Raw genomic sequence first — 25,164 nt, forward strand, 5'->3', positions numbered from 1 at the left:
GCAGGATGGAAGCTGGAGCTAACCAAGGACGGGGAAATGGCTGGTGTGGTGAGCCCAGCTGATGCCCAGTGGGTACCATTCTACTCTGGAATGAAACAGTCTGCAGCCAGCAGCTCCCAGCCAGGCCAGGGAGCGGGCAGCGTAGGGGAGGGGACACTGCACAGGCCGATCAGGGTGTGAATCCAGGTCGGAGTTCTGCTGGGCGGAAAGCCAGGAACACAGGAGAATCTGGGTTACGATGAAAGTAGCTCTCAGATTATGACCCCCAGGGGCCTGGCTGGAAAGGAAAGAAAGCTTCAGGGAGAGAACTGATGTGCTGGGAGACAGTGGAGAGGCGACAACACGGGAGGCTGCAGACAGGAAAGAGAACCCCACGTGGTAGATAGGAAGCTCTGGTCTTAGTGGAGTATTACCTTTTAAAAATATATATTAAAAAAAATTAAAAATATATATGTATATATTTATTTATTTGGCTGTGCAGGATCTTAGTGGCAGCATGCAGAATCTTTTTAGTGTGGCACTGGGGACCTTTAGTTGTGGTATGTGGGATCTAGTTCCCTGACCAGGGATCAAACCTGGGCCCCCTACATTGGAAGCTCAGGGTCTTAGCCACTGGACCACCAGGGAAGTCCTGAGGTACTTGCCTTTTAGTCACTGGAGGTGGACCCAAATCCTTAATACAGATGTGCTTGTGTGCATGTTAAGTCACTTCGGTGGTGTCTGACTCTTCACGACCCTATGGACTGTAGCTTTCCAGGCTCCTCTGTCCATAGGATTCTCCTGGCAAAAGTACTGGAGTGGGTTGTCATGCCCTCCTCCAGGGCATGCCTTCCCCACTGGGGGATCAAACCCCAGTCTCCTGCATTGCAGGAGAATTCTTTACCGTCTGAGCCACAAGGGGCTGGGGGTAGGTTTGGGACTTAGGGACTTAGAGGTCTGATGTTTTAATCAACCCCTGAGGAAATGGGAGAAGGTGCTGATCAAGGGATAAGTAACAGAGACAGGGATTTGGGGGATGGAAAACCATAAATATTAAAAGACTTGAAATCATCAGTTTAAGTCGGTCCGACAGGAGGGTAGCCAGGGGCGGCATTTTTTAAATAGTGTGAACTGAACCTGAAGGACCTGCTCCAGCCCTAGAGCAGAGGCTCCAGCAAGTTTTCCTGAAAGCCTTGCAATTAGACAGATACCTGTTGCTGCACCCAGGCTTGTCCTTTACATGAGGATTGGGGCACGGTTGGGGGTGGGTGGGTTGCAGGTGCCTGTCATCCTTGCATTTGCTGACAGTTCAGGGTCTAGGGTATTTCACAGGTTTCTGGGGTCGGGATGATGTCCACCAGAGAATACAGTTTCTCATCTACTGCTCACCCCTGGAAAGGCTCTGCTTCCAGGGCACGGGTGCCCGGGCTTCCCCGGGCCTTCCTGGTGACACCTGAGCCTCTGTTACACCTTTCAGGTGTCTCTGGGTTGCTGAGATCTCCAGGTTGCCCCGGGTTTGTAACAGGGACACATTATGACTGAAGGTTCTGGCCAGTCACCAAATGAGGGAGACGGACAACCTCAGCTCTCCCGTCCTTCCCATCCCGGGCAGGCCCCCTGCCTCACCCCCTCCAACTCCACCCGGGGTCTGAGCGGTCGGGGTTTAACCCTCCATGCTCCCCGCCCCTCCCACGGGCCTCGGGTACCAGGAAGCCGTGAGCCCGTGGAAGGGCGGGGTGGGCGAGGGCGCAGTGCGCGGCCCAGGCGGCAGGTGGCGGCGTCTCCCTGCGCCCCGCGGCCCCACGGAGCCCCCGGAGCGCGCGCTCGCCCGCCCTTGACCGTACCGGGAAGCGCCCTGCCCAACACCGGCGTCTCTGGGCTGGGCTGTCCAAGTTCAGAGGACAGACGGTAGCGCCTGAAAGGCGCGGGCAGCTCCGGGTGCCGGCGCGACACTCTCGCCTCCGGGACCCGCCGCACAGCCCCCAGGGGTGCGGCGGCGTCCGGAGCCCGGGAGCCCGCAGAGGGGGAGAGGCGGGGCGGGAGGCGCGGCGGGGCCGGGCGGGGCCGGACGGCCGACTCCGGGAGTCCAGCCCGGCACACCCGGGCCTCTCCTCTCCGCCCGGGTCGGTTGCCGACGGGACGCCCTCGGGCCGAGGCTGCATGGGGCTCCCGCGTGGCCGGCTCTTCTGGCCGCTGCTCCTGCTCGCGGCTGTCTGCTCCGGGATCCTGGTCGCCCTGTACTCCTCGGCGGTGGAGTTGCACCTGGGGCCCCGCACCGAAGCCAGGTAGGAGCTGCCGCGCGGGACCTGTCCGGAGGGCGCAGGGGACGCGCTGGGCGCCCAGCCCGGGGCCGGGCCGCCCTCTGGGGAGGCTTGCCGCGGGGACTTGGGCTGCGGCCCTTTGTACCCAGAGCCTCCACCCCGGTGTTAAACTCGTGCCACCGGGGGTCCCACAGCGGCTGCCGTATCCAAGAGGAGCTTCGCCCCTTGCGCACCGGAGATCCACTCCCAACAGCTTTCTGCTGACTTCCCTCCGGCCCTGCTTAGAAACCCTTTGTCCAGCTTTGGCTGGGACATCGGAATCAGATAAAGTCAGTCCCAGATTTCCATGAAGTGTCCCTCGCTAACGTCACATTTCTCAGATTCTACTTTGGGGGCAGGGACCCAAGTCTCCCAGGTCCGGCGCTGCGCGCGGCTCCTCAGCCAGGCGGCGGCAGGTCGCGCCTCTCCGGCTCGCTGTGGTCCCCGCCCTCCCCGCGCCCGGCTGGCTTCTCTCCTCCCGCTCTGTTCCGTTGTTTATTTTGATAAGCCCCGTCTGGGCGCGATCCGGTGAAGAGGTGGACAGGGGCCCGCCTTGGGCTCCATCCAAGTTTCCCTCCCCGAGCTGCTCCTGCTGCGCTCCGCTCCCCCTCGCTGACCCTGGGCACCTTCCTTTCACTTGTGCCCCAGGAGGAGAAACCTGAGAGCCTGCCTTTGGTAGGTCAGGGTTCCAGTTACTGAAGAAACCTTAAAAGGGATTTAGCTTTACTTCTGGAAGGTGGACCGAGCTGTGCCCAGCATCTGGATTTGTGAGGCCCCACAGGTACCTCCAGCCTGGTGCAGAGGCCTCTGGGCCCTGGCTTTCCCTTCCCAGTGCTTTTCCACACACACAGTCCTCACTAAAGGGAATGAAGTCAGAATGCGTGTCTGCTCTCAGGAATGGGGCTCTACAGGTGGCTCCGTGGTAAAGAATCTGCCTGCCAAGCAGGAGACCCAGGTTCAATCCCTGGGTCAGGAAGATCCCCTGGAGAAGGAAATGGCAACCCACTCCAGTATCCTTGCCTGGGAAATCCCATGGACAGAGGAGCCTAGCAGGCTATAGTCCATGGAGTCACAAAAGAGTCAGACACTCAGACAGGACTTAGCGACTAAAACACAAAACCAAAAACACTCAGGAAACAAAGTCAAAGGGCACCCAGTGTTGCAAAACAATATGAAACACGCTTGCCATTGATTATGTGTCCCCTCCGTTTAGAACCAAAGATGCTCTAGCTGGCAACACCTGAAGTTTACTTTGCCTCCTTGGAGTCAGACATTGCATAAGGATAAGGACTGAAAAGGACTGAAGGTATCAAGAAAGGAGATCCGTATCAGTTTTCTATAAAGATTTTTTGAAACACATTTATTTGAACATCCTTCAAAAGTAACTAATACCACTATAAATATGAAGTTGACTGAACATCCATTATACCTCAACAAAGCTTTTTAAAAAGACCTTTCATGTTTTAAAAATCTAGTACGACCTGTCCATATCCTTGATGTTTCGGTGATGTTTGCATTTTAGCTAAACCCAGGGGCCAGGTCCAAACTCAGCCTCATTAGGAGCTGGACAAGTAGAGGGGCAGGTGGGATGGAAATCTGAGCAGGGCGAGCAGGCTGTGTGACCCCCTCACCTGGGGATCAAAAGCAGCCCTCCCGGGCTACAGTGGGGAATCCAGGGGAAGCCGCTGTGCTGGGACCAGGCCTGGCACACTGGAGATGGGAGATGAGGCTCTCCTTACTGGTTAGTGGGTGGAACCGGTCCAATCAGTAGTTCCTGGGCTTGGGATTTCTAGACTTGTTTTAGAGTGGGTTGCCATTTCCTCCTCCAGGGGATCTTCCTGACCAAACCCTTTGTCTCCTGCATTGCAGGCGGATTCTTCACCACTGAGCCACGGGAGAAGCCTTATTCCCAGGGTGGTGTCTAAAAGCCTTTGGATTCTGGGGGAGGGTGTCGGGGGAGTCTCTTGAGCAGAAGGGGTGCTCTGGAGACGAGTTGGCCTTCCTGAGACCCGAGCGATTCAGGGCTCCCTCCTGTTTCTATTCCGCCCATTCAGCAGTTCCTCTGTCAGGTTCCGAGCCTGGCTGCACATTAGAATCACTGGGGAGGAAGGGATGACAGTGGGGGAAGGGGGGTTGAATCACTGGAGACCCAGAACCATCCAATCAGAATTCTGGTGTTTTTCAAAAGTTCCCTGGGGGTTCCTGAAGGCCACCTGGGCTGAACACCAAGGTCCCAGTTCCTCCTCCGAGAGGAGCTACAGGGTTTCGTGGTTGGCCGATTTGGGTTGAGTGGAGGAAAGGGGATCGCTCTGCTTTTTCTGGCCTGCTCTTCCAAAGTCTTTCACAACCCTGAAGGCAGGTGGGGTCCAGGCGCCCTTGTGGCTTAAATGGTCTTGGTGCCTGGAAGCAAGTCACTGGAAGCCTTTGTTTCCTTCGAAACTGCTGATCTCAGATCCTCCCCACCTGCTCCCTCTGGGTTGTAGGGGAGGCGGGAGGAGTCTGGGAGTAGCCTGACCACCCTCTTGAATGGATAGGGGCTCCTGTTCCTTCTTGTTTGCCCTCTGCCCAGGTGGCTCAGTGGTAAAGAATGTTACTGCTAATGCAGGAGCTACGGGTTTAATTCCTGGATCAGGAAGATCCCCTGGAGGAGGAAATGGCAACCCACTCCAGTGTTCTTGCCTGGAAAATCCTATTGACAGAGGAACCTGACATGTTACATACAGTCCATAGGGTGGCAAAGAGTCAGACACAACTAAGCGTGCGTGCACACACACACACACACGTGCAGGGACCACCTAGCACCTGGAAGGTGGGGGTGGGGCAGTAACCTAGACCCTTCCCTCCCTCCAGAAGGGTCAGGGTCGTTGCGGCTGTCACAGGGTCCCTTCCCTTTGCCCTTTAGGTAACAATAGCTAATATTTAGAAGACATTTCTTACAGAAGATAACACAGACTCTGTTTGAAGGCTCCCAACAACAATGCAGGCAGGACTTTATTGGGGCCCCTGCTGCAGCAATAGGAAGCAAAACCAGTACCAGGTTCTCTTGCTTGCTCCCTGGGGTTTGCGGGGGAGGGTGCGGTGAGTTGGTTCCTTCTACAGGGTGACAGTAGGGATGGGCCCGGGGGATCGGGCCAGAGAGGTGGCTTAGGTGGCCCACCCTAGAGGTGTCATGTGCAGGGCGCATGTGCATACCTGCTTCTGCTCAGATTTTGGTCTTTCTGTATCTCTTTGTTCATAATTTGCCCCAACTGCCACATGTACTCAGCTACTTTGAGTCCCTTGTAGTTTATTTTGCATTTTGTTGCTGGAGGAGAAGTTTGTCCAAGTGCAAGCACTGCAGCAAAGGGTCCCAGGCCCTAGCCTCTCAATCTGACCATCTTCGTACCTGCATGATCATCCCTGCTGACAGACACAGACACTGAGCTTCTAAGATCAGTGGCTTCCAGAGATCCTGGAACCCAAACCCACGGAGTCCGGCTTTGGCCCCACCCCTTTCGCCAGGTGAAGGGGGCCCAGGGCACCTGGGATCTCACACCTGTTTCTGGGGCCTTAACAGGGAGACCGCTCAGATGGTCACGAGCCCAGGGCGCTGGCAATCTTTCCTGTTTTGTATTTTCATCTCTTAACCACCATCTCACTCTTCCCATACATTCCACATTTCAGCCACTTGCCAAGGGGCTAGGCAGAACAGGTGATAATTATTTGTGCCCAAAGAGACAGAGATTAGCAAGAATCAGAGCATAGGGGAAAAAATAAAAAATCAGACCCTGATGGACAGTCAGGCTCCAGAGTTACCAGAGGAGCATGCTCCCCGGGCAGGTCAGACCCCGGCTTTACTTCCACCTTCTCCCCCAGGAATACCACGTCATCGTCTCAAGCTTTCTTCGGACCCAAGGCATCGAATTCTAGGACGAGAAAGGTACAGTGGTGGGCTAACCTGTGGCAGGGTAGGAGGGGAAAGAAAAATGGGAATGAGAACATTCTTGTGAGCCGGCTGGGCGGGAGCCCTCTGGAAACCCCTCCTCTTCTCCCCCCACCCCCTTACATCCCCCTCCCCACCCAGAGAATGGAGCGCAGAACTGAGGGGCCAGCCAGTCAGCACTCTTCAGACCTGACCACTGAGGTCCCTGCACCCCAGTAGCAGAGAAACATGACTCCATCTTTACTCCTTGGGGTATAGCCAGCAGAAAAGTTCTTGCAAATCTTGATTTATCTTTAAAAGTTCTCTTTTATATTCTACTCCTCAAAGTGTCTTTTTACTGTAAAACTCACATTTAAACTGTTTGCGTGCAGGCATGCTAAGTCGCTTCAGTCGTATCTGATTCTTTGCAACCTATAGACTGTAGCCCTCTGTCCATGGGATTCTCCAGGCAAGAATACTGGAGTGGGTTGCCATGCCCTCCTCCAGGGATCTTCTCCTGCATTGGCAGGAGGGCTCTTTACCATTAGCACCACCTGAGAAGTCCTTTAAACTGTTTACCATGAAGTAAACACGAAGCCCAGGGAGCTCCCCCGCTCTAACAGAGCACACTGACCGTGGCCCGACAGGCATCTCAAGCATCTTACCTGCATTCTCTCACTTAGACCTGTCGGCACGGCTGGGAGGCAGCTTTTACAGTAACATGAGGCACAGAGATACCCTGTCAGGTTACCCTTGGGGAAGAGGTGGCACAGGGATTCAAGCCTCTGGTCGGACCCCGGGGCTGGCTCTGAACTCCCTAGCAAGGCGCCCTCACCCTCTCTGTGGGCTACAGTCTAGTGGGATGATGACTGTGTAGTTCTAGCCTGATCCCGGTTTAAGAGTTGTTTTTCATGCCCAAGACACTGGAACTTGTTAACTGAGGTCTCACGGGGGCCAGATCTCACCACATGCAAGGCTGAGTGACTGCAGAGCTGTCAGCGGCAGAGCGAGCTGCCCCTCAGCAGGTGATGGAGACCCCACCCCCACCACCCCAGGAACAGAGGTCAGGTGGACGCCTGGCTGGCTGGCTGAAGAAAGGCCTCAAGTGTCTTAAAGCACTTGGCCAGGTCATCTTTACTTTTCCTAAAGTCCTTTTTGCCTTGAGCTACTTGATGCTAATTGACATATTTCCTCACCTGGTTTAAAAACAAAAGGATTTCAGCTTTTGTCTTTTGGATATATATGACCTGGGAGAAAAAAACAATAAAATGAAGAAGTGGGTAAAGGAAAAATAAAGATAAGAAAGTTAGACAGTGTCAGATAAGTGCATGGAAAATATGCCAGAGGGTGTCAGAGATGCACTCTGAGCTTCCCTGTGACGACAACAAAGAAGGAAAGCTTGCCACCCTGTCCATGAGATAAAAGCAAGCCAGCTGCCCAAGCCAAGTGCAGCCTTTCTGGATACGGAGACCTGAAGATTTTTCTCTTGGAGCCTTGTAAAGGCGGCCCTGGAAAACATCCCTACGATGAACTGAAGAGTAGTGAAACTGATGCAGTCAGTTCAGCTTAATGCTTGCTTTTAAAGCATGAATTTGGTCCATAAAGATTGCTATGGGAGTATAACAAGTTGAGCAGAACCCAAATTTCGTATGTGTTTATCAGTGATTTTGTCAGCCAGAACACTAGTAAATGCAGAAAACCATACTCCACCGAAGGGAATCATGTAGGAATACCCAAAAGGCATGCACGTGCACACTTCAGACAGCCATCTGCTTCATCACATGTTGTATAACCGGCTTCCCACCACTTCACGATAACTCCCAAACTGCCACCCTTCCGAAGCCCACATCCCCAAGCAAATGTCTGTTCTTTTCCAAGGTCAAGTGCCATATTTTGAGAACTACTTATATATTTCTTGGGCTTCCCTGGTGACTCAGACGGTAAAGAATCTGACTGCAATGCAGGGGACCTGGGTTTGATCCCTGGGTTGAGAAGATCCCCTGGAGAAGGGAATGGCTACCCACTCCAGTGTTCTTGCCAGGAGAATCCCATGGACAGAGGAGCCTGGCAGGCTGTAGTCCATGGGGTTGCAGAGAGTGGGACACAACAGAGCGACTAACATTTTCACTTTTCTAGATGTTTCTTAACCAGTGAATGGGTGTAAAACTGCTTCTATCTTCATTTTATGCATCACTGAAAAAAGAGAAATGGAGTCTCTCTCAGTTCTAGAGGCCAGAGGTCCAAAGTCAAGTGTCAGCAGGGCCAGCTGCCCTCTGAAGGCTCTAGGGAAGAATCTCTCCTGGCCTCTTCCAGCTTCTGGGGACTCCAGGTATCCCCCGGCTTGGAGCTGCATCACTCACTCTCTGCCCCCACCCCCTGCCATCAGCACGTGCCTTCTTTGTCTGATTTTATTTTTGTTTATTTTTGGCCGTGCGGCATCTTCATTGCTGCATGGGCCTTCCTCTAGTGGTGGAGAACGGGGGCTACTCTCTAGCTATGGTGCACGGGCTTCTCATTGCCGTGGCTCCTTTTGAGGCAGAACACAGGCTCTAGGGCGTACATACTTCAGCCGTTGCGGCCCATGGGCTCCATAGTTGCGGCTGCCGGGCTCTAGAGCACAGGCTCAATAGTTGTGGAGCACAGACTTCATTGCTCCATGGCATGTGGGATCTTCCCAGATCAGGGATCGAACCCATGTCTCCTGCATTGGCAGGTGGATTCTTTACCCTTGAGCCACCACGGGAAGCCTAGCACATGCCTTCTTATAAGGATACCAGTCATTGAATGTAGGGCCCACCTTAGTACGTTATAAGTTATACTCCATCTATGTGTGTGGCTCAGTCACTTCAGTCGTGTCTGACTCTTTGCAACCCTATGGACTGTAGTCAACCAGGCGCCTCTGTCCATGGGATTCTCCAGGCTGGAGTGTGTTGCCTAGCCCTCCCCCAGGGGATCTTCCCAACACAAGGATCGAACCCGCATCTCCTTCACCTTCTTACATTGCAGGTGGATCCTTTACCACTGAGCCACCTTATGGTATAATCTCACCTTACCAATTACATCTGCAAAGACCCTCTTTCCAAATAAGGTCATGTTCTGAGGTTTGGGGTGGACATGAATTGGGAGAGGGGACACTATTCAACTCAAGATAGGCACCGGCTGGTCAAAGACATCACAAATCTTCCCAGCAGCCCTTTCCACGTGAACCCTACTGCAGCAAGGACGGCCAGGGCTAGGGTTTGGACCAGGCTGATGGATTCCAAGGCCTGGGGTGGACCTCCTCCAACACATGGCAGGCAGATCTTACCCGTTTGTGGGAAAGTGCCCTCAAGTTCCCCTCAAGTGTGAGGTGAAGTAGTAGGCCAGAGCCGTCAGGCCCGAGAGACGTGGCATCCAGGGAGAAGGGCTCAGCAGGGTAAATCCAGAAAGCTCTCTGACCCCCACCGGGCCGCTGCGCTACAGGCCAGCTTGGCTGGAACATCTAGGGGGTGGCCTAAGTCTGGAGGGGGAAGGGCAGTGCTTCCCTCCCAGCCCTCTTGTGGGGTGTGCAGGCTCCCTGGAAGGCTCCCACCCACCCCACCTTCCAGAAACAGCCCTAGGGGACTTCCCTGGGGGTCCTTGGGCTTCCCTGGTGGGTTTGATCCCTGGATCAGGGGAGATCCCACCTAGTAGTAGAAAATGGCAACCCACTCCAGTATTCTTGCCTGGAGAATCCCATGGACAGAGGAGCCTGGTGGGCTACAGTCCGTGGGGTCACAAAGAGTCGGACACAACTGAGCGACTAACACTACAGGTCCAGTGGTTAAGAATCTGCCACGCAGTGCAGGGCACGCGGGTTCCATCCCTGGCTGGGGAAGGGGGATCCCACATACCTCAGAGCAGCTAGGCCCACGGTGCAACTGGAGAGCTCGCGTGCCACACCTAGAGAGGCCTGACCACGAAGATCCTACATGACGCAACTGAGACCCAAGGCGGCCAAATAAATAAGTAAATTAAAAAAAGAAACAGTCCTCTTATCTTGTCACCCACAGAACCTGCTCTGTCGACACCCACTTTCTCTCGCCGTTCAGCGGGACCCTCGCTTCCGGAATCTGTTTAACCTCTCCACTCCGGTGCTGCTGTCGGGGGACGTCTTCACCCAGCAGCTCTGGGACAGCCTGAGCCAGCACAAAGCCCCCTATGGCTGGCGGGGGCTCTCCCACCAAGGTAACCTTCAGCCCTCTGGCCCCAACTAGTCCATTCCTCCTGCATCTGGGCCACGGTGCCCCTCTCTCCTCACTTCCTCCCAGCCAGGCTTCAAAGCTCGACGCCACAGCTGGGAGACTCCCTGCCTCTACAAGCACCCTCTACCAGGGTCAAAGAGAGGGGCCTGGCTACCGCCCCACCCCACCCCTGCCACCAGCGGCTCTTGCCCTCCTGGGGCCTCCCTAGCATGAAAGATGGCCAGTGTCCAAAGGTGGCCGAGGATGGCAGTTGTGAGCCCTCAAACAGCCTACTGATGGCTGCTGCTGGAAGAGACCACCCAGAGCCCCCTCCACTTTAAGCCAGCCCCTCCACCCCATCCCCACAGGCCCCAAATTATTTCCTTTTGGAATAAGCAAAGTCTTGGGAGGACTGGTTATCTGAGTTCTCGAGATGACTGGGGCCACGGCCAACCCTCCTGCCCCACCACCCTCTTTGCAGGTGTCCTGCTCCCACGGACGTTTCACTGTCCTCCACCCTCTGTGCCTCTCGAGAGGGGGCTGGTGTCAGGGCTCAGGCAGGTGCGGGGTGCCAGGAAGAGTCTCGGGAAGGCCCCAGTGCCCCTCACGGTGCCCCACCTTGTCCCACAGCCATCGCCTCCACCCTCAGCCTCCTGAATGGCTCAGAGAGCGCCAGGCTGTTCACCGTCCCCAGGGAGCTGCTTCCTGGCTGCATCCGGTGTGCCGTGGTGGGTAATGGAGGCATTCTGAATGGCTCCCGCCAGGGTCAGAACATCGATGCCCATGACTATGTGTTCAGGTATGTGGGCCAGGGGCCAGGGAGGAAGTAGGAGAGGAGCTGGGTGGAGAGCTGGTCCCCAGCCAGCCCCCCGGGGGGAGCATCGTGGGTGAGGGCGTGGGCTAATGGAGCAGCAGCAGCCTCGGACAGTTCAGCAGTTGTGATGGGCGGGCAGGCGTGGACAAGGGTGTTAGGCAGACAGACCCTGAAGACTTGAGAGGCTGTGGTCAACCCAGGGGACCCGGGAGGAAGGAGATGCCAGGGCTGGCTTCGCCCATTTCACAGGGCATCCCTTCAGGTGCCCGGTTGTCAGGATGGGGCTGGCGACCAGGCACTGGGGCTGCCGTGGGTAGAGGGAGTGGCAGAAGCCTGGTGATGGAAGTCAACATGCAGTACCGTGTAGCCACAAGCAGGCTGACGAGCCTCTGTCTGGACCAGACTCAATGGTGCGGTGATCAAAGGCTTCGAGAATGACGTGGGCACCAAGATCTCCTTCTACGGTTTCACCGTGAACACAATGAAGAACTCCCTCATCTCCTACTCGAACGTGGGCTTCACCTCTGTGCCGCAGGGACAGGTGAGGCCCCAGTGGGCACCATGGTCCCTGACAGTCGGCGCCGTTGTTTCCTGTCCGCCCCCCCATCCCACCATGGGGCGGGCCACGGGGCTCCCAAGTCCCAGCCCAGTGGATGGGCAGGTTGTGTGCCAGGATCTAGGGCCTGTGTGATGGGGTGCCCTGTGGCTCAGGACCAGGAAAGTTCTGGAGTGGAGCATGAATGACTAATATTTACTGAAGGCTTAAGGAATGCTGGGAACTTTACAGAGGTTAGCCCCCTCTTACTAGGAAGGGCACTAAGGCTCCGGGCCCCTTCGTTCAGCAGAGCGGCAGTAGAGCCGGACTCAAACCCAAACTAACCCCTGACCCAGAGCTCAGCAGCACACAGCCAGCCAGAGGGTATTTACTGAGTGTCTCCTCCATGCCCACCCCAGACACACTCACCACAGCAGCCCCTGAGAACTGGAACCTGAGTCTGTCTGCTGCTTCCAGGCTCTTTCAACCACACCCAACTGCTCTAACACCATGCTTCCCCTTCTAGAGGGCTTCCCTGATAGCTCAGTTGGTAAAGAATCCACCTGTGATGCAGGAGACCCCACCTCGATTCCCAGGTCAGGAAGCTCCACTGGAGAAAGGAAAGGCTACCCACTCCAGTATTCTGGCCTGGAGAATTCAGAATGCCATGGACCATATAGTCTATGGGGTTGCAAAGAGGTGGACACAACTAAGCGACTTTTACTTTCTTTCCCCTTCTAGAGCAGGCTGGCTACCACATGCAGCGGGGAGGTCCTAGGATAAGGGTGCTGATAAGGGTGCTGTGGTGCTCAAGAGGGCTGACTTGAGTTTCCAGCAGCTTCCTCCTCCGACCAGGGAAGTCAGGGGTGTCCTAGCCACAGCATCCGTGCTCCGAGGCCTCTTTTAGCTCATGATGAAACAAGATGGCACAGTTTCATTTCTGGTGTAGCCACAGAACCTGTATGCGTGCGTGCTAAGTGGATTCAGTTGTGTCCAACTCTGTGCGACCCCATGGACTGTAGCCCGCCAGGCTCCTCTGTCCATGGGATTCTCCAGGCAAGAATACTAGAATGGGTTGCCATGCTGCCTCCAGGGGATCTTCCTGACCCAGAGATCAAACTCACGTCTCTCATGTCTCCTGCATTGGCAGGTGAATTCTTTACCAATAGTGCTACCTGGGAAGAACCTGTATGAGTTCTCCATAGCTGCATGACAAATGACCCCCAAACCTCATAGCTGTAAACAACAAACACTGCTTACCTTGCAGTTTTCATGGGTCAGGAATTCGGGAGCAGCTCAGTAGAGTGACTTTGTCCACTTTTTTTTTCTTAGCCTCCTCTGGCAGCATGGAAGTGCTAGTCACTCAGTCATGTGGTCCAACTCTCTGCGACCCCATGGAGTGTACCCCGCCAGGCTCCTCTGTCCTTGGAATTCTCCAGGCAAGAATACTGCAGAGGGTAGCCTTTCCCTTCTCCAAGGGATCTTCCCAACCCAGAGTCCAACCTGGGTCTCCCTCATTGCAGGCCGATTCTTTACTGTCTGAGCCATCAGGGAAGCCCTTCCCAGATGACAAAGCAGGTAAAGAATCTACTTGCAATTGAGGAGACACAGGAGATGCAGGTTCAATCCCTGGGTTGGGAAGAGCCCCTGGAGAAAGAAATGGCAACCCACTCCAGTATTCTTGCCTGGGAAATCCCATGGCCAGAGGAGCCTGGCGAGCTATAGTCCATGGGGTTGCAAAGGGTTGGACACAACTGAGTGACTAAGCATACAAACACCACCAGCATGTGGGACCCTAGTTTGCTGATGAGGGACTGAACCCACCTGCGGCCCTGTGTTGGAAGGTGGGGTTTTAACCAGTGGACCAGGGAAGTCCCTCATCAGAGTGGTTTTGGCTCAGGGTCTCCCACTAGTCACAGTCAGGCTTGACAGGGGCTGCCGGTCAGTAGAAGGCCCGCCTGGGGCCAGGGTGAAGATGGGCTCCCTCACAGCCCTCACCACGCCGGCCCCTCTGCAGGCTAATACACTGTCTCCCCGAGGGGGTAGCTAACTCGACCCAGAGCAAGTGATCCCAGAGAGCAAGGACGCTCCAGTGTCTTTTATGACCCCCTCTCCAAGGTGGGGGCACACACCCTTCCTTACTCCCACTTTTTCTTATCCATTAGAAAAATTCTTAGTCCCTCAGTCCAGCCCACTCAAGGGAATGGCAGTTAAGCACAGCTCCTTGAAGGGAAGAGTATCAGTGGGATTGAGTGCTGAAACCCTCAGTGGAACCTGAAAGAACAGGGCACCTGAAAGAGGAAATTACAGACTCAGAAGGGAAACGCTCCTGCCAGGGCAGGGGGCCGGACTGGGTGGAGGGCGGTCCACTCGGAGCAGGAAGCCCCCGTGATCTTGTCCCCACCCCCGACAGAACCTGCACTATATCTTCATCCCCTCGGACATCCGTGACTACGTGATGCTGAGATCCACCATCCTGGGTGTGCCTGTCCCCGAGGGCACCGATAAAGGAGACAGGTGAGCCGGCAAGCAGGGAAATAGGGCATGGTACTGCTCCCGGGTCCACTGTCGGATGGGAAAGGTGAAGGCGGCCAGAAAGGCCCCAGGAATCCACCAGAGCATTAGAAGAGTAAACTCTTCTTTTTATCCTACCCTCAGGAAGGCCCAAGTAACGCTGCTGGTCCCCAGGGACCCTCCTGACCAGGTGGGCTGCAGGTTCAAGGGGCTCCTTTTGGAAGGGGGCCGGCAGGCCTGGCCCCTCAGCTTCAGCTGCGGTCCCCATAACCCGCCCAGCCCCCCAGCTGGCCTGTCCGCAGCTGGCCCTGCTGTCCTGCGGGGTGCATTGTGTTTGGACACCAAGAGTGGGGGCCAGGGCCCATGCCACTCCTTGGCAGGCACCCTCCCAAGACTGCCCATGAAATGGGAGAGCAGGCTACGTGGGCCCAGTGTCCTGCAGAGTGGGAACAAAGGGCCCTCTGTTCGTCCTCCCCCACCTTCCTGGGCAGCAGGCCCGTGTCCGGCTCTTTTGAACCATGTCCGGGCCTCATCTGAACCTTCTCCCTGTGGTGCCGAAGACAATTTTTTGTCCCTGAGTCGGGTCCTCACAAATCTGCACCAACCCCTGTAGCCGCAAGGACCGGCCCTCCTGTCGCGCTGGACCCTGGACGTCTCACCCACCCTCAAAGAGCACCTTCTGAGGCATCCTTAGGGGTTAAGCCCTCGAGGGCCAGGCCGGCTCCGCCAGCCCCGCCCTGGGCCCCGCCCCCACCTGCTGATGACCCAACAATCGCCTGGGGCAGCTCCCGGGAGTGGGCTTTGCGACCCAGACGGGACTGGCTCCTGGGGGTTGGGGGGGGGCTGGCTCAAAGACATCGGGTGGACATTAAGCCTCCCCAACACCAATGAGCTCCCCCTCCCATTCCCCTAATCCGTCCCCTGCCCAGTCCCCCTCCCAGTCCAGATCCAACCACACTAACCAGCAGCCCTACGCCAGCTCTGGCGGCTCCGCTCCTTCCCCGTCCCCCACCCGGGGGTCTTCCCGTCCCCCCTCTCACCCTGCCACCCCAAATGCCTCACAGCCTTCTTCCCGGGCCTCCTCCCTGGCCCCCAGCCCTCATGTCCAGCCTCGGGGGTCTTCCCAAAACGCCACTCCACCCGCCTCCAAATCTCCCTCTCAATCTGGCTTGAAATCCCTCTCCCGAAACTCTTCCCAAACTCCCCCCCTGCCTGGCGCCAAGTCCCCCGCCCACAGCCCCGCGCCCTCAGCCTCCTACATCGGGCTCGGGCCCATCCGGGGCATCCCGTCCTACATCACCCCCTACGTGCCCCGCTTCATGAAAGAGACCCCCTACTTCCAGCCTCCTACTTCGCCCCTCCCGCAGAACCAGTGCTTCCCCTGCTCCTTCCCCTGCCGGGTCCGGGACCGCCCGCGCAAGCCCCCCGACTCGCTGTACTTCCCTCTCCTCCCGCCCCCTCCGCACCTCCCCCGGGTCAGCTGCTCCTACCCGTCTCCCCCCGCCCTGTTCACGCCCCCCTCCTCCCTCTCCTACACCCCGCCCACCGAGGTCCTGGTGGGCGGGAAGCCGCACGTGGTCCCCACGGTGCTGCCCGCCACCTTCTACACCCCCTTCTCCCGCTACTACGCCCAGCCCCGCCCCTACCGGTCCGCCCACCGCCACCGCCCCAGCTCCTTTCACCTCTCCTCGCTGCACAACCCGGCCTACGACGGCTCGGGCCGCTCTGTTCACTTCTACCGTGGGTCCTAGGCCTCAGACCTACTTTGGACCGGACTCCTCCGTCAGCAAATTCAAGCTACTCCATCCAGACTTCATCAGCTACCTGACAGAGAGGTAGGTGCGGGCAGGGGTGGTGCTGGGAGCAACTCCCCGCCCCCCTCGGACCCCCACCATTCAGCCCACACCTGCCCGGTAGCACTGGCTTTTTCCCCGGAAGATGAAACCCAAAGCTGGGCCATGTGCCGAGGACCACCCTGGCCGCCCCCCGCCCCCCACAGCACTTACACTGCTTCATTTACTTGTTTAGTCCCTCAGTCCTGTCCCATTCTTTGTGACCCCATGGATGGTAGCCCACCAGGCTTCTTTGTCCATAGCATCTCCCAGAAAGAATACTGGAGTTGGTTACCATTTCCTTCTCCAGGGGATCTTCTGGACCCAGATTGAACCCAAGTCTTCCGTTATTGGCAGGTGGATTCTTTACCACTGAGCCCCCAGGTTAAATACATTGATGGAGGTGATGTTCTATCAGTCAAGGTAGACAGGAAATAGGAAACTCAACAGGCTTACTTACCAAAAATGTTCACCAAAGCTTAGGCCGGGCATAAAGGGACCATAAGTGTGGGACTGTACGGGGACTAGTGGAAGCCAGTGTTCAGGCCCACACAGGATGACCCTGGGAGGAGCCTGGGGAACCCCTGCCTGCAGATCTCCACCCCCACCCCACCCTCCATCAGTGGCTCTCAGCAGGAGGCTGGTCCACTGTCCTATCTGGAGAGTTTTGGTTGTCACTAGGCGACCTCAGTGCCCCTAGTGGGCAGAGGCTGGGGATGCTGCTGAACCACCTACAACGCACAGGGCAGCCCCTGCAATGCACAACTGGGAAACCTACTGCATGCAGCCCCAGGCTAGCACCCTAAGACCCAGAGCAGGCCAGGGGCGGCAGGAGGGTCTGGGAGGCAAACTGAAGACCACTCAACAGAGGAAGAACGGGCTGAGAGGCTAGGCGATTTGCCTGGCAAGGCCTAGATGAGAACCCTGGGCTGAGGTCAAGGCTCATGGTCACCATACTGTGGCCTCACTTTTGGACCATCTGGGTGTCTGAAAGCATGTACGTGTGCACGCACACGTGTGCACCATCTCACTAGCGGCCCAGTCACAGGACCTACGTGTACTCTGTCATGTGTGGCTCCTGCTTGGCCAGTCTGGAGGTAGAAATTTAGGTGTCAGGTTAAATAACTATACCAACTATGCCCTAGACATTGTGGTGCGGGACGGTGTTGCAGAGAGGAAAAGTTGGGCTGGATTCAGGCTTCTAGAGAGTGGGAGAAAGGGAAGAGTCTCACCTGTGGTTCTTCGGCAGGGCCTGTTCCTCCTCACTGCTTCTATTACCTACGGTGTTATTTCAACCAAAGATTTTTGTGTATAATTCATCCTTTTCCAAATGACAGATGGGTGAGGGTAGAAGGGCCAGAAATTTTTGCCATTTTCCAACCTGCCTGAGTGGGTGTAACGGCACAACCCTCAAGCTGATGTGCAAGACCAAAAGTCTTGGTTGTTTTTATTTTTGGCTGCACTGGGTTTTCTTTACTGCATGGCTTTCTCTAGTTGTGGTGAACAAGGTCTACTCTTCACTGTGGGGTGCAGGCTTCTCATTTTGGTGGCCTCTCCAGAGTGCGGGCTCTAGGCACACAGGCTTAGCTGCTCCTCAGCATGTGGGATCTTCCTGGACCAGGGATTGAACCCATGTCCCCTGCACTGGCAGGCGGATTCTTAATCACTGGACCACCAAGGAAGTCCTCCGAAGTCTTTGAGTTCTGATGCTTCTTTTTGCTTCCAGGTTTTTGAAATCCAAGTTGATTAACACAAAATTTGGAGACCTATACATGCCTAGTACTGGGGCCCTCATGTTGCTGACAGCTCTGCATACCTGTGACCAGGTAAGAGGTCTGCTCTTTCAGGAGCCCACAGCAGCAAAGCTGGTGTGAATGGAACCTTATTCCATCCATGAGATCCTCTACGTGAGGCCTGCTAGCCCAGACCTGGGACTCTGGGCCTCCATCCCGTGACAGAAGGCTCCCCAGCTGCACGAGCCATCTAGTCTAGGGAATGGGGTGGAGGAAGTGCTCTCGGTCCCTTAGGGGACAGCCTTGGTCCCAGTCTTGCCTTCCTCCCCAGGGCCACCTTTCCCCGGGCTTGTCCTTTCGCCCTCTGCCCAAGGGCAGCCACTGCACATGGTGTTTAAGGCACATACGACCCAAGTGCTCTTGTGAAAGCAAAATCTCAACCAAAGTGGGTAGGGTCATGTGTTTTGGGAGGACTCTCAAACTGAGGTGGGCAACCTTCCACACGTGGAGTCTCTGAAATCACTCCATGAGCCAATTCTTGCTGAGGTGGTACCCACGTGAGCTGCAGAGAAAGAGGCTGAGAAGCAGTTTTCAGGAAAAGGTAGTGGTGACCCAGGCACAAAAGCTGGAGGCCAAGCACCACTGGGCTCTGGTCCCCTTTTCCATGTTTCAAACAGGACTCTCCGGCCTGCAGTCACTGTTAGAACAGGAAACGGGAGGTAAGGGGCTTTCTGCCTCCACCTTGAGCATAATGATCACAGCTTTGGTGTCACAGACCGGAGTTCAAAACCCAGCCCAGCTACTTACTAGCTTGTGACTGGGGACACATGTTTTGGTTATCTTTCTGAGCCCATTTTCCCATTTGTAAAATGGGGACAGTATCTACAATTATTTAAAGTTGGATGAGAAAATGTGCAGAAAGAGCACAGTGCAGGTATGAAAATGTGGGTGAGAACAGTTGTTTAACCTCACCTTCACACAATAAGTTCCTGTCACTTTATACACTATGCTCAGTCGTGTCTGACTCTTTGCAACCCCATGGACTGTAACCCACCAGGAACCTCTGTCCATGGGGATTCTCCGGGAAATACTGGAGTGGGTTGCCATGCCCTCCTCCAGGGGCTGCACTGCAGGCACATTCTTTACCATCTGAGTGCCAGGGAAGCCCTTCACACAGCAGCTCAAATGCTAACTCAAATGCTAACTGTATTTGTCCAGGTTAGTGCCTATGGATTCATCACAAGCAACTACCAGAAATTTTCTGACCACTATTTCGATCGAATGAAGAAGCCACTGATATTCTACGCAAACCACGACCTGTCCCTGGAAGCCACCCTTTGGAGGGACCTGCACAAGGCTGGCATCCTTTGGTTGTACCAGCGGTGACCCAAAGGCATCCAAGACCTTTATTTTTGCAGAGCTGTGGCCCTGGGACCCTCAAGTAACTAAAGCTACCTTCTTGTGTCTTCTATCCTTGATACCCACCTAACCCCTTCCCTACAGAGGACAGAGTGGATGTGTCAATGTTACTGAAGACTGCTCTTTGTGGGACACCCTGCCTTGTCCTTAGCTCATCCAAGGAGACTCCTCTGGGCCCAGGTAGACAACCCAACCTTGGTCAAAGAAAAAGACTGCTCTGCTGGGCTCATCTTTAAAACTTAAGAGAAAGAACACTCTCAAGATGAGACTGACCAGCGTGAGCATGCAGGCATCCTTCAGAGCTGAACACTTCCAAGCCAGCAGTGGCATGGACCAACTAGGTCAGTGGAGTGGCTCAGGGCCTCTCAAGCAGTAGAAACAAAAGCACTTTTCAGCCCAAATCCTCCCACTAGCATGTCCAGCCTCAGACTCCAAAGCAGTTCACCTGAAGGACATGCTGGAACAGCTTTTCTGAGAAAGGGAACTGACTGATTTCTGCCCCCTGATAAAGTGGGAGCACAAAAGGCAGAAAGTCATTTGAAGTTAATTGCATAAATGATGGATAACCATTGTGTCTGTGTTTGTATTGGGGAAAGCAGTGTATCACGCATGGTGTCTAGCATGGAGTCCGAACCATCGGAAAAGTTCTGGCCTCTGATTAAAGGCCCATTGAAGATGTGTTACCATCCCATCACCAAAAGGACATTACTGGGTAACAAACCCTCATCACCGGACATTGACTATCAAGGCTTCAGTCATTTGACTGGATACAGGCAGCTTTCTTTTAGATTATATAGGCTTCAAAGTGTAAATCAACTGAATGACCACTACAAAGCTCCGCACACAAACCCTGGGTTTGACTCGTGTGGTGTTGCCACACCCTGTAAGGCAGGGGAGCGGGTTGGGGAGGTCTCCCCAGGGCTGGCTGGCAAGAGCCTCCCACCCAGAACCTGGCCTCTGGGCCCTGGTTCTGAAGGGTCATTCCTCTCCGTACAACACTGCTGCTTTAGAAACTTAAGATGGGTGATTAAGAGAAAGGACATTTAGGATTTAACTACTATAGCAGCTACTCGAGAAAGCATGGCTTCCTGATGCCTTTCCCCCCGTAGTTTATTTTTTCCCTATTCCCATCACATCTGTAGCTAGCAAAACCAGTCAACTGTATAAGATCGATTTAGTGAGAAACTTGAAACTTTCATTTATAAAAGAATGAGCTGATTCACAGAAGAAATCATTGCTCTTACAACGGGTCTCAATCTGGAATCCACAAATGCTAGTAAGTCAACTTTTAAATGTTTTAATTTGCTTTAAAGTTAAACCCAAGACACACTGTAGAAATCCACTGAGAAAGGTTTTTTTAGGCTGAACACCTGTTTCCCCTTAGTCTTCAACAGAGCGTGTACATGTAAGTTTCATTGTATAATCTCTGCGGTCCCCCCACTGCACCAAGATCACCTCAACTCTGTGTGTGGTACTGCAAATGTTCTTTGTTATACCTTAATTTACAAGAGGCAATCCTGAAGGAACTCATTCTAAACAATCTATCATTTTGCCTGTGTGTTTGTGTGTGTGGAAGGCACAACCAGATTGATACAGTGCAGGCTAGTGGGTCCCAAATGCCTCTTTCCAGGAGACGGTGATCTGAGAGAATAGAATCTGGCAAGGGTCCAGTAAAGAGCACCCACCAAGTGCTGGGAGCATTTATATTCAGACGCCCTCTGAAGTCAAACATACAGGTTCGGGGAATCCCCTGGTGATCCAATGGTTAGGACTCGGCACTCTCACTGCCAAGGGCCGGGGTTCACGTGCGGCAGAGCTTAAAAAACAAAACACAAAAACCCCTCCAGGTTCACTTGGGTCCCGCAGAACTGTCAAGTCCACTCAGAAACAGACTGTAACCCAGCAGGTAGACCTTCCCACTTGTTAACACATCCTTTCACTATGTTTTGCTTTAGGCTGTAGGCTGCTTGGACCAGTTTTCTAGTTCTTTAAATCCCACCCCAAATATAGTTTCCTTGGTGACCAAATATGTGCCCTTACACATGAAGAGCTGCACATACCTCCCAACTTCAGCAGAAAAGAAAGGCAATCTGTGCCCACTTCATCATTGAAAAGCGTGGCATTTCAATGGGAACAAAGCCCAGTGCCACTCTGACACTCTCTCGCTCACAAGCCAGCCATGCCATTTAGACAAGAGCTGGGCTAACCCCAGGAGAGTGCCCTGTGTAAACAAGGCACCTGGAAACCATGCTAGTGCCATGGTACCCCTTCTTTCCTGACATTCAGGATATAGTACAAAGGCAAGAGAGAGATCAGATTGTCCTGAAGTGTGCTCACTGCCGCAGCCGGCATACATCTTCCATTGCCGTCTGTCTCAAAGAGCGCATTCGTTTTCTTGAACTATGTGACAAGCACTCTTTCATTCCACAATAAGAGCATAAGCCAAATCTGGGCCACTTGCCCATTTCTGCCACCTCTTATGGCCTGTGCCCTCAGAGCCAAAGGGTGACAGGGCAGCCCACCACTGGTTTTCAAGTGGCCAAGGGATGGGGTACCAGGACTGAGGTCTGGGCAGGGTATGTGAGCACAACTCCCTTTGGAGTGCATTCCGTCTGATCCCTTATAAAGCCTGAATTGCTTTTAAGAGCCCAGGGCCAGCCCTTAAGCCTCAGAACAGATTGTTTTCCCTCAGTCAAGATGTTCAGACAGGGATAACTAACCATCACAGGCTTGTGGGGATTCTTTCGGACACGTACGATAGAAACAGAAAGCTTGTGCTTGCTTCGGCAGCACATATACTAAAATTGAAACAGAAAGCTTACATTACAAACAATGGGAGACGAACGGTTTCACTTGCTTTAGGTAAAGCAGGTCAGTTCTGTTTCACACGCTGCAGACACCTAGCAAAGAAAACAGACCTATGTCAAAGTCTCCCTGCCACTCAGCACAACCCAAGGGCCAGAGGAAACAAAAAGAACATCCACCCAGGCCTGTTTTCTCTATTACACACGAGAGAAATTCCACGTCAGGTCCAGGGCAGCCGCCACAGCACTGCAGCCAGTGTGTTTTTCTGGAGTATCCTTTTCGGCCTCAAACTGAAGCTGTACCTGGAGAGGGGAAATTGCAAAGGAAAACCTATTCAAGAAGGTCCACATAAGTATCTCTCATATAGCTCACTGTTAATTCAGGCATTAAACAAACCAAATAAACCAGGCCTCAATCTTCTCTAAAGTTTCCCTTCTCTAAAGGGAAACTGAGTCTCAGATATCCAGATTCCACACTCAAAGGCCTTTTTTTGGCCTTCAGACAGGGATAACTTCACATCATCATAGACTCAGCTCCCCACCCAGCTGCCAATCCACAGCACAAGCAAACTATGTTTTCCTTACCAAATTCAGCTTTACTTCCTCTCCCGGGAACTCATTCAATCTTATCTACTTTATTAGAATGTGCTTTCCCTCAAGGGCAAAAACTTTATATCTAGTGCCTAGCTGTACCCAGCATCCCAGACCTGACACGGTGACAGTTCCTGTCCTTTTAAAGCCAAGGTCTCCCTGAGCACAAAGTGTCTAGTAGCCAAGTATATATTTCAGCATCTTTGGGCTGTCAGTAAAAATGCCTGAAACAGTGTGGATTATTCCTTTCAGCCAGACCACTGAAGGCAAGCTGAACAAAGGGTGCCTGATGCCAAGAAGAATCAACACCAAAGAAGGTCACTTCTCCTTTGCTCACCTGTGTGCAAAATGATACTGCAGAGCAACCATGTGGCTTTCAGTTCTTTAAGATAGGGATTATAGATCTGCCCTGAGAGCTACTTAAAAATAGCCAGTACTATAACCTTGCTGTAATAAAAATCCCTGAGCTAAAAGTAGATCAGATCATCTCACTGTTCCTCCACATCTGCTCTTAAATGGCCACTCGTGATTCTTGGGCCACACTCTAGAGCCATCTCACCCATCTTAGCATGGCTGGAGGTGGGGTCCAGGAACATTTTATAGGTGCAGAGCCAGGTCTGAAAAGCACCACTCCTGTCTTTTAGAAATGAAGAAACAAGGTTCTGGTGTGGTTACCTGGTAACCACAGTTAGTGGTTAGTCTAACACTGGGTTTCAACTTCAACTCTACATTTTGGGTGGGGAGTTCTTTGTCAGGGTGGTGGGGGACCTGTCATGTGCACTATGGGGTAATTAGGGGGCATCGCCTGGATCCCAGCAACACTCTCCACCCCTAGTTGAGAACCACTAGCCTAACTCAGTAACCAGTTGTTCAACTATATCTCAATAAAGCTTAATAATGTCCCCCTTCCAAAATCACTTATAGCTATATTTTTATGGTTCTTAAAAAAAAAAAAACCTAGTTGTGTAACTTTGGGCAAATGAAATCACTAATTCAGTTTCCTTACTCGGGAGCAACATAGGGAAACATCTACCTCATACAGCGTTGTAACAACCACTGTGAGGGTGCTTGGCAAGGGGTTTAGGAAAGAGTTCAAACTATTTCTCTTCTCTGGGCACTAAAAGCAAAAACTATTCAAGAAGGTCTACACAAGTATCTCTCAGACAGCTGTTAATGTGTGGTAAGACCCACACATCTCTGAAATATAACAAGCCAACACTTAAAGGAACCATAATCTATGCAATTCTGTGAAAGTTAAAACTCTTACCATTTATAGAAATCTCATCACACGGATCCTTACATCTCTGGATGATGGTTTTCATGTGACTTTTTTTCAAAGCCCACAGCCTACATCTTTAATTTAAAAGGGAAATATGGATAACACATTAACAGGAACAAACTTAAGATATTCATTCCTAAGAAGTTATTTAAAACGTTGAGCCTCAGCAAGTTAGAATTCCTCACAACAGAAGTCTTTTCAGACAGGGATAACTTTAAATCATCCTCAGCTCAACCAGTAACCAATATTTCTAAATCTCAATCAACTTTACAGCTCAAGTTCCAAGTCTCCCTTTTACCCGTGAATGCAGTGGCATCCACTTTGGTTTCCAACAGCGACACCTAGCGGCCCCAATTACACTGGCACAGAGACCATCCTTATTTCTGGATTCGGGGTAGGACCCGCAACTGGTCCACAGTCAGTCAGGATTCAGAGCTGCGGTGTGTGGCAGGCCTTAACACCATCTCAGCTTTCTCATTTCTGTTGCCCACACAGGATCCTGCCTACATGCATTCTTACCTATTTCAGATTTCCATTCGTTACTTCTAAGCTTCAACCTGCAGGTCTGCTGCTCACCGTCTCTGCAGATGCCAAAGAAAGGCCTGTGGGGAATAAAAACATAACCATGTTAAGGGTCGCTATAAAACTACAGCCCTCCAAACAAAGTCCACCACGCCACTGATTATTAGCTGTAGAATTAAATGAAAATTGATTGGGGCCGTCCTCAAGGCACTCCAGCAGGAAACCAAATATTTAGACGTTAATACCCTGGATGTTAATTGCGAGCTTGCCCCGTGGGAGGACCTGGGGACCAGCAGGGCCGCTGGGCCTGCAAGCTCAGCGCCTGGGTGGCCGTGAGGCCTGGGGGCTGCGCAGGATGGAAAAGCCGCTCTCCCCAAGGAGGGACGCTCCCGGTGCAAAGGTGGGCCTGGGCTCTCTCTCCCCTCAGTAACAAAAACTCGCGCCCTTTGGAAAGCGTTTTCTCCCCGAGTATCTCAAGTTAATCCTCCCAACCACCTATGGGGGTGGGGTTTGGGGGAACCAAGCCTAGCGTCACTATTCCGCCTTCGAGCAGCGGGAGACCAAATATGCTAACGCCGTATCAAGGAATAAGCTGTTTACCCACCTCCGCAGCCTTCCCTCGACAAAGGCCCGAGGTCGCTGGCCTTGCTGCAACCACAGCGAGGAAACCATGACTTCCAGCCATTGCAACCCGCATCGGAAGAGAGGGCGGGTTTCCGCCTGCGCGCAAGTCTTCACG

The 25,164-nt window shown here is 53.5% G+C and overlaps 2 protein-coding genes, 1 long non-coding RNA gene and 2 other non-coding genes across 7 annotated transcripts; 2 read left to right on the forward strand and 3 right to left on the reverse strand.

The window, feature by feature from the left end:
• The first annotated feature begins 1,795 nt into the window (after positions 1–1,795).
• ST6GALNAC2 (ST6 N-acetylgalactosaminide alpha-2,6-sialyltransferase 2) lies at positions 1,796–20,773 on the forward strand. Of its 3 annotated transcripts, XM_043905425.1 has the most exons (9): positions 1,817–2,264; positions 6,135–6,198; positions 10,212–10,386; positions 11,013–11,181; positions 11,599–11,737; positions 14,145–14,248; positions 15,997–16,080; positions 17,804–17,903; positions 19,029–20,773. In XM_043905425.1, exons 1-9 carry the CDS (start codon positions 2,140–2,142, stop codon positions 19,194–19,196), a joined length of 1,128 nt encoding a protein of 375 aa, XP_043761360.1. In that variant the 5' UTR covers positions 1,817–2,139; the 3' UTR covers positions 19,197–20,773. The 3 variants fall into 3 exon arrangements, with proteins under 3 accessions (XP_043761359.1, XP_043761361.1, XP_043761360.1); XM_043905426.1 differs by lacking the exons at positions 15,997–16,080; positions 17,804–17,903; positions 19,029–20,773 and adding exons at positions 14,390–14,435; positions 14,859–14,954 and having other exon boundaries at positions 1,808–2,264; XM_043905424.1 differs by lacking the exons at positions 15,997–16,080; positions 17,804–17,903; positions 19,029–20,773 and adding an exon at positions 14,390–14,919 and having other exon boundaries at positions 1,796–2,264.
• LOC122695480 (extensin-like) lies at positions 15,104–15,996 on the forward strand. Its single transcript, XM_043905429.1, has one exon. It carries the CDS (start codon positions 15,133–15,135, stop codon positions 15,994–15,996), a length of 864 nt encoding a protein of 287 aa, XP_043761364.1. The 5' UTR covers positions 15,104–15,132.
• On the reverse strand, positions 20,511–25,149 carry LOC122695481. The gene is made up of 6 exons (XR_006341392.1): positions 25,030–25,149; positions 24,423–24,505; positions 23,892–23,977; positions 22,240–22,336; positions 22,052–22,129; positions 20,511–21,045 (listed from the first exon to the last, which is right to left on the reverse strand). It is a non-coding gene; the product is annotated as an uncharacterized LOC122695481 (long non-coding RNA).
• Positions 22,483–22,567, reverse strand: LOC122695879. The gene has a single exon (XR_006341616.1). It is a non-coding gene; the product is annotated as a small nucleolar RNA R38 (small nucleolar RNA).
• On the reverse strand, positions 24,060–24,137 carry LOC122695878. The gene has a single exon (XR_006341615.1). It is a non-coding gene; the product is annotated as a small nucleolar RNA R38 (small nucleolar RNA).
• Positions 25,150–25,164: the final 15 nt, after the last annotated feature.

This window comes from Cervus elaphus, chromosome 5 (assembly GCF_910594005.1).
Source record: "Cervus elaphus chromosome 5, mCerEla1.1, whole genome shotgun sequence".
NCBI lineage: Eukaryota > Metazoa > Chordata > Mammalia > Artiodactyla > Cervidae > Cervus > Cervus elaphus.